The sequence below is a fragment of the Dinoponera quadriceps genome, unplaced genomic scaffold (genome assembly GCF_001313825.1).
Source record: "Dinoponera quadriceps isolate SergipeBrazil2010 unplaced genomic scaffold, ASM131382v1 scaffold1846, whole genome shotgun sequence".
In the NCBI taxonomy this organism is placed as follows: domain Eukaryota; kingdom Metazoa; phylum Arthropoda; class Insecta; order Hymenoptera; family Formicidae; genus Dinoponera; species Dinoponera quadriceps.
The window spans coordinates 963,217-971,980 of record NW_014556140.1 but is presented as its reverse complement, the minus strand read 5'-3'; the positions used below and the strand labels follow the sequence as shown (position 1 = coordinate 971,980).

At 37.5% G+C, this 8,764-nt stretch overlaps 1 protein-coding gene across 1 annotated transcript; it reads right to left on the bottom strand.

Moving 5' to 3' along the window:
- Window positions 1-559: 559 nt before the first annotated feature.
- LOC106746976 (protein suppressor of forked) lies at window positions 560-8,764 on the bottom strand. The gene is made up of 13 exons (XM_014624185.1): window positions 8,449-8,764; window positions 8,080-8,271; window positions 7,870-7,902; window positions 5,996-6,093; window positions 5,623-5,776; window positions 4,480-4,713; window positions 4,004-4,387; window positions 3,680-3,926; window positions 3,168-3,237; window positions 2,971-3,067; window positions 2,625-2,883; window positions 2,392-2,526; window positions 560-2,276 (listed from the first exon to the last, which is right to left on the bottom strand). The coding sequence occupies exons 1-13, from the start codon at window positions 8,470-8,472 to the stop codon at window positions 2,062-2,064; spliced, it is 2,142 nt and encodes a 713-aa protein (XP_014479671.1). The 5' UTR covers window positions 8,473-8,764; the 3' UTR covers window positions 560-2,061.

Genomic DNA, 8,764 nt, shown 5'->3' with positions numbered 1-8,764 from the left:
TCTACATATAGGATGTTTGATAAGTCAGTTTTGACTTTAATAAGATACGCTTAGATCGCATTATTTGATATTATTTGTGACATTTGCCATTCTTTGCCGGCATACACACAAAGGTTTCAGGTAGATCCGTCAAATAGTAAATTTTTAACAGCGTTCGAAAGCTAATAAATTTGCGTTGTTTTGTTGCAACGGAAAAAAGTGAATTTCGTGTGTCGACGACCAAATTAGTCGAATTTCCGAACATGAAGAGACGGCTCGCTGGGAAAAAATTCGCATCGAACGAGGAGATAATCGCTGACAACAAACGCCTATTTTGCGGAGTTCGAGAAATCATATTTTTTGGAAGGCTTAAAGAAGCTGGAATATCTGGAATATATGGAAACTATGTTGAAAAGTAAGTCGCAGTTTGAAAAAAAAAATTCTTTAATTTCAACGTCACTGACTCATCAAATACCCTTTCGTAGCTCTGTGCGTTTTACGCGCAAATTTGTTCAAATTGTCACATCGGAGACGACGAGTATGTGACGGAGGAGGATAATCGTACTCTGAAACGGAATAATTCCATATCACATTGATCGTTTATTGGTCCTGTAAGATAAGTTACATGCATTTAAATGGATACTGAGATAAAAGATACGAATCGAAAATGGTTGATCCAATTTCGACAATCGCTAATAACAAAATCAACAAATTGAATAAGATTGTAAATCGAGATTGTGAACGGGAAATACAGGAAACGTCGCTGTGTATTCATCTGACGGTATCCTTCCCTGAACGATCACTCTTACGCTAGCTTATGGCTCATCCACCGGGCGCATCGATCGTTTCTCTCCCCGAAGCAATTTGTGGAAATGCATCGTAATCTCTCGACAACGTCGATTTCTACCACGTAAAACCGGAACTTGTAGATTTATCGGTCAAAAATTATGGATTATATGTTTTTCTTTATCATACGAATTATGAGCAGTATCTTCCTCCCTCCCTCTCGACATCGCAAATATATTGCTACAGTTTATTTAACAAATAATATACAGGACGTCGGATACATTTCTTGGTATCCGTGGTAGGCAGGTAGAACAGTTGAAATTGTACAGGAAAGTCATGTGCTATTTTCCAAAATTCGCAAAATAGTTAGTGAGGAATTAATTGATTCGTATGACCTAATAAACATACGGAAAGTGGTAGGTCGGACTCTGTATAAAGAAAAATGGCTCATCTCTGAAAATCTCGTAGCAACGATGGTTATCAACTGACAGCGAGAGGCTTGTTTTTCTTCGGCGTGCAGCTTCGAAATGTCACCGTTTACTGCGTTATTCCGCTTCTAGAAATCAATTAATACTCATTGTTGTTAAAAAATCTCCAGAAGCTATTTTTCTTTAACCGAGTCCGACCTACCGCTCTCCATGCGCTCGATAGCTCATGATGAATTAATTCCTCATTCAATAATACTTATGTTACATTGCATTGACATTGTTGAGTGAGAAACGCAGATATAATATAATTGATGCTCGGTGTTTACAAATTTTGTAAAATAGTACATAACAAAATGCAAATTAGTTCAGCTTCACCTGTTTTACCTGCACACTACGGGTCCCTAGAAAATGATCATCTTGTATATCACTTAATAAAATTTTGTCATATTTAATATGAATGAATCTTACATTCTTATTTCACACGATGTGATCGTGTGACACGCGTATACTCGATTACGTCGATTGATCTGTTCTCTCGATTTTATCCGACGAAACATCACACGTCCGTGTATAAACAATCGAATGTATGTGCGAAGAAGAATGAAACCAATATGCAATGACGCGATTTCTGAGTACATAGTACTCGAAAGTATCGTGCACAATGTCACATGATGGATTTAACAATCGTACATTATTATATGCCTCAGTATTAATAACTTCGTTTCTTCGAACGGTCGGCGGCATCGTTTACGCGAGGAACGTAACGTAACACGTAAAAATACATTCACACCGATATCAGATATCGCCACACACATAATGTTCATGATCATTCGACACTTGTTTACCATTTGTTCGTCTTCTTTCTCGTTCATTTTACTCGTTTCTGCTGTCTTTGGCGGTAAATGTCGTTCGCTGGCGGAGGCGGCAGATCCTCCTCCTCGCTGTCGTCGCCACCTAAACGCGTGCGTCTACGCTTCTGTCCGCCGCTTGCGCCGTCGTTGCTCTCGTCGACGATCCAATGCACAGATTTTGCAAGGTCGAACAGCTTCGTGTCGCAACCGTTGTCCGCCACTGGCAACGGAGCTGTGAATAATTTCAATCTTGTATGTTCTCCAAAAAAGAAATTACATATATTTTATATTGCTACATATTATATTATATTATATTGAATTTTATATTATATATATTATTTAATTACCGTGGTCGGGCAATTGGATTCTACTGAAAACATCCATGAGTAAATCGACAGCGACAAAAGGACCTCTGAAACAACCGGGTGGCGGCAATATAGTGCATAATTGAGCCGCAGCCGGTGGCAATGGAAACGAACCGCCTATAACAACAATAATAATAATAATAATAAACACAATAATGTACAGTTTGCCGATAATATTTGTCGAATGAAACGAAGTTGTATATGCGAATACATACCCGATACCGGATGTTCACCAGGCAAGGCGTTCACCTTCGGTTTATACGGGATCATTTGCGACAAATCGGGCCTTGGTAGAGATGCGATCGCTTCTTCTGGGTCTGGTACGCGGGGCAAAGTGCCTATGGAATTTCTGGCAACATTAGACACTTCCATATATCCGATCGATCTTAATTCCATAGGTGTGCACGGGTAAAGATCCAAGAATTTGTATCTGTCTACCAATTGGGCGGTTTCTTTGCCTTCGAATTCCTTGATCTAACGGACGAAAGGAGAACAATGATCGTATTGAGAGTAATTAAATAGTTTCTCGTTTCTCATAAAATAACGGACTGTAACAATAACCTTTTCTAATACCGCACTTCGTCTCTTCTCAACCTTCACGATGCTGGCTAGATCTCCGATGTTGGATTCGAATTCCAGAAACCGATTCCATATGTCACTGTAAAAAATAGAATTTCGTGACAATAAACGTTCGTTAGCCGCAAATAAGGCTTATGGTAGGGTAGGCCGAAAAAAGAATTCCGATGTTATGAACTTACACTGATTTTTCCGGTTCTAAACTACCAGAAGATAACACTCGCTCGAACAGAACCCTCGTATTGTTATCCTCTGCAATGTAATAACGATGCATTTTAATAGCAACTTTTAGGCATTTTCGTGTAAGCGTTTTGACGTGAAACAGCTTTAAAAAAAGCGAGTCTTTTCCAAATAATTTTGAACCTTAAAAATTAAATCGTCTATCTATTATACTGTTCTTTTAAAAATTTCAAAAAACACTGACCTTATAGTGAAACTGATGAACAGCAAAATTTGGATTTTGAGAAACAAAAAAGTTACATGATACATAGAATCTCAAATTCACTTTACAAGCTTAGTCTTAGGCACATATTCAGATACAATAAATCCCTTAAAAAAAAAAGATCTATTTTTTTCAAATAAATTGAATGGAATAAAATAAAAAGCGGCATTTGAGTTTAATTAAGCTACATTACAATATATTCTCAGGATATTGGAATATCTCACATTTTTTCTTGAAACAAAAATCCCTTACCGTTCAGATGCGACAAGTAATCGATGTAACAGAGAATATAATCAGGATTGTCCCCAAATTTCTTTAAACCTAACTCGAAGATACGGAATGCTATATTCTTGTCCTTAGTACAGTAATATTCCATCAACGCGGCAGCGACGTAAACGTGATGCTTGCATCTTGCGTCTTCTCGTGCACGTTTGAACACCGTCCTCGCGGATTTTATACCTTCCGCTCTTCTCGCGAATTTCATGTACTGTACATATGCCTGTGAGAAAGAAAGCAGATATTTCTCAGCGATATTCTTCTCAATATTATTATCATACGACATACAAATATACCAACCAGAGTGGGATCGATGTCGGGTATATCGAGGAATTTCTGATAAATCTGGTGCACCTTCTCGTACTTGACTCTACCCTCCTCGAAGTCCGCGTGCGCGAAGTATAGCAACATATTCTTCGACAATAGCGTATTCGTGGCTCTCTCAAACATAGTAGCAGCCTCGTCGCTGAGATTCTTAGCCGCGTTTACGTCCCCCTTTTCCGTCAATATCTTGGAACTCAGTTCCAGAAAATGTGCCGCCTGGTGCCACACCGCGGGATGATGTCCCAGACAAAGGAGACATTGCTCTATCGCGAACATGACTCTTCGAGCAACCAGTGAGGTGTCTTCTGTTCTGAGAGGGTTACTACGTTCCCACGCGATGTACTTCTTCCATAACTCGACCTAATTAAGAGAGAGCGCATGGGTCGATCGGAAACGAAAAGAAGAAATAATACGTCGAATCGGAAAGGAAGAAAAAAAAAAGATTAAAATACCTGCTTTACTTCCTCAGGATGGCCGGTTGGAGGAATGCTAGGCGCGCTTCGATTCAGCCCTCTCGTGACCGCTTCCAATTCCTTGGCGACGCGTCTGGCGTTCATGTAGTCCCGAGATCTCTCGATCGCCATTTTTTCCGCGATTATCGGATTGATATTCTGCTCGAACGCCATGTAGTCTTTCCATAACTGCTCCATGTTTATCATGGGGTTGATCACACCTCGTTGATAGACCTACGAGACGATAATTAATCGCGGTTGCAATCGCGGAATATACATATATATGTTCATAACTTACAATAATATTCGAAATATACATATTTGAACATTCATATACATTTTCCTATTATCTGTGCATCTTTATTAGACCAACTGATGCATAAATATTAAGCACGTTAATAAAAAAAATAAATTATACTTTCGAATTTGTAATATTGTGTATATATATACACAATTCCGTTTCAAATTAACATTTATTATTTAGATAGTGAAATGGATGTACAGGAAATGTACAGGAAATAAATGCACAGAAACATAATTTCGTTTGATAAATATTAAATTTATTAGTAGCCCTTTTGATGCGCCACTGAAAATACGGCACTAACGGGCAATACATGCTTAATGATCCCCCTAAGATAATCTCAATCTTGGCTCGGCGGTGACGTGTGAACTGAGATTTTGAAAATTTTATTTTATTAACACGTTGAATGCCACGGGGATCACCGGTGACCGGCGCTATGATGTTACCGCGTTTTATTAAATTACGTGTGACGTATAACTAATTGCATCTACAAAATAGGTTGTACAGCCAGTAATGAGCTAATGAAACAAGCTAACAGATGCGTATCCTGAATTATATTTATTTACTGCAGCTTTAGTGATTTGATTGAATCAATTAGGCGTTTGTACGATCGATGGAAATCAGCGTGTTAATAACTTTTCAGAATGAACAATGAGCGACGGTTAAAACCTTCTGAAAGTTACAGCGTAGGAGGACAGGAACAACATACGTCGAGATCGAGGTCATCCTAGAGGAGTACATTAATATAGAAGTTTATCTCAGTTTTACTATTCATAAAGAAAACCATTGAATCTGTTACGTCGCTAGTGGATTACGCGAAAATATTTCATGCGGTATGTTACCTTTCGTACGGCGCTGATCTTCTGATTCTCGGCGTATGATCCGACCGCATCCACGCTCTTCAGAAACATAACGTAATCGTTCCAAATGCTGTAGGAGTGTATGTCCATTCCAATTTTATCTAATGCGAAGTCGTATGCTTGTGCCATCTTCTCTCTAAAACAATGTCACGATTAATCTCTCTTTCTCTCTCTCTCTCTCTTTCTCTGGTCTTACGAGTAAATAGTTAAATAAGTATCTTCAAATGCTAATCTATCATTCGTAACTCTTTCAATAGCGATCGAACAAAACGAAAAGGCAAAGAAACTATGCTTGTACACTTGTGACAATTTATATATTTTCAAAAGAGAACATTTGCTTATATTATATACTTACTTATAAGTAGCTAGACTCGCTTTTGTTTCTTTGACATAAGAAAGGTACAGTTTCCACAATTCAATATTTAATATTTTCATGAGGCATCTTTGGAAAAGCTGTTAGACAAAAGAGCACATTTTAGAAACGTGTCATAGCAATTAGTAACAGAGATACGTCGGAAAGATAAAAATGTATCTTAGCTCGGTCCCAAAGGAAGATATATGTACATATATCTACCGAATTACTTACCCATACAGGCAAGTTTTACTTATACACATTTTTAAACATTATACATTTGCATGAGCCACGAGATATATCGTACATTAGAATCGTTATCAGAAATATATGTGTTAACAGGCAGAATTCATTACGGAAATTTTTCTAACGATATACAATCACCGCCGTTTAACAATAGTGTTTCTACGTATAAATTGGGATAAATAATAATGCACCAATGCATCAATTGATTATAGTTTATTGTATAAACATATGAATTTTATCAGTAGCAATAACGAAAGAAATATTCTCTACGAGTTTCATATATAATAATAATAATAATCATAATCATAATAATAATAATAATAATAATAATAACATCGTGTTATAGCTAACACGGAGTAGCCCCACAAAATGAAAAAATTTATTTATTTTTTTACACGTGGGGCCGATTATAGAAGAATGTACCTGTGCGGGATCCGGAAATGAGTGATCCCAAGACGTTATAAAAAAACGAAGACAACGTGAAGCAGCATATGGTGATGATCAACGATATAATTATTTATAGGATGTGAAACAAAAGTGTAGATTTACTGAAACCGAAACTATTGAATCACTTTATCACCTTATGCTACCTCTAGAATCGTTCACAATATTTGAGCCTCCATCTGTGAGATTTGAGTTGTCTCAAATATTGTTAAGAGGGAGGGTGAATAGTAGGACTTTTCGTATTTTCTCATAGTTGAATGAAGTATCATAGAACATACTCCTTCTTTGCCCTGACTTGAACTGTTTTAGGACTTCATGTTCACATGTGTGCAATTTTTACCGTGCGTTTCTTCGATTTATTACAAAAAATTCTATCTTGTTCACGATTGTATAATGTTCGTATATATACGGTAACCGGCTTATAATAAAACGCGTCCTGAGCAAAAACAAAAATATATACTGCAGGAAGGAATATAAGGCTATTACATTCAGAAAGTTGCCTTCTTCGGCTTTGCTTTGCTGTAATAACGGCGCATCAATCTTGAGAAAGTGAACCTTACAGCAAATAATGCAAAGGAAGCTGCTCTCCGCTCGCCAAAGAAAACAACCTCCCGAACATATAAACAGATCAGTTATTAATCAATGAAATAATTGGCTGGTGGTGAAATAGTCTTTTTATTCACCTCATATAATATGCAAAGTACTTCGAGTCACATATTGTATGATAATATTTGGACATTGTGTTAGTAATACCCTAGAGTTCTAATCTGTTAACGCTACAGTGACAGAACAAAACGGAAACATTTATTCTTGTGGAAACAGCGTTTAAAGTATCAGAGCGTTAATCTCATAACGAAAAGAAACCGACGTATTAATTGACGTCATTAATCGGTTAAAAATAATACAACAAAAATCGTATGAAATCATACCCTCCTTCCAGATCCACGAATATAAATCTCAGTGACTTTAATCGCGACGAAAAAATAGATCTTATTATGAGATGTTTTGTTACCCAGAAAGTACTTTACTTTCACTTTATTATGTATTTGATTTATTTAAACCGTTCAAACCGACTTTTCTGTGNATATATATATATATATACAGAACTAATTTAATTAATAACATGTAAATATACATAAACCTATATACACTAAATTTACAAATTCATAGAATTAATATTAACATACCTTTTCCACTTTCTCAAAGTTCCGCATTTTCATCTGGAAAAATAAACGATAAACATGGATTAAAATACGACCACAAATTTTGATGCTTTAATTGTCCTAATGAAAAGACACAACATTTGCAAAAGTTCTTTTCGTTACATTCCAAAGTTTGGAACATCGGTGAAGCAATTTCTATCATTACTGTGCAAGATCAATGCTGCTAATCATTACCTCCTGTTCTATGTAAATTTTCCAATAACGCCCAGCCGATGGGAAGACGGAAACTAGTCTCTCAAACACCGGTCTCACTTCTGTGATGGGTCTGTTCTGCGCTTCTCTTATAAGGATGCTCCATGCTTCCAGGTCGTAGGATGACTTGTCGACGGTCTTCTGAGCACGTTGCAACTTTTCGTTTCCCCAATCCTGCGAAGAAATTTCAGTGTGTGCTTGCTCAATTTAATCGTGTTACGCTGATACTATGATATAGAAGCTTAGATTTTCCCTATAAATTTCTGTATCACACAATCGTCAACAAAGTCAGTGGAAAGTGAGGTTCGGTGGATCGGGCGGGCAAGAAAATTCAGATATCTAGATACTTACGAACTCCGTCTTGTCCTCCGTCATTTTATATTCCGACTCTGATCGACGACGTGCGATCCCTGCGATTTAACCACACGTGGAGGAGAAACTACACGCTTCCAGGTCTTCCACTGAACAAGATCGCCTCTAAACAAGTCCGAGGAATGGGCTGGGAATGGCCTCTACGTACGCGACGCGACGAGAAATACACGCAACTGTTCCTTCCAACATTGTTGCGACACACTTTCTGCACCCGAAAAGTGAAATGAACATATTCGTGGTATTGGTCAGAAAAAGAGAGAAGAGGAGAATGAGAGAAAAGTGCAGGTGGTGAGGT

What these genes read in the sequence shown, in the direction of transcription:
- LOC106746976 (XM_014624185.1), bottom strand. Translation starts at nt 8,472, where the DNA reads ATGACGGAGGACAAGACGGAGTTC. An exon ending in AAATTTACATAGAACAGGAG is followed by an intron (nt 7,903 to 8,079) that starts GTAATGATTAGC and finishes TTATTTTTCCAG; the next exon opens with ATGAAAATGCGGAACTTTGA. An exon ending in TGGTGAACATCCGGTATCGG is followed by an intron (nt 2,527 to 2,624) that starts GTATGTATTCGC and finishes TTGTTGTTATAG; the next exon opens with GCGGTTCGTTTCCATTGCCA.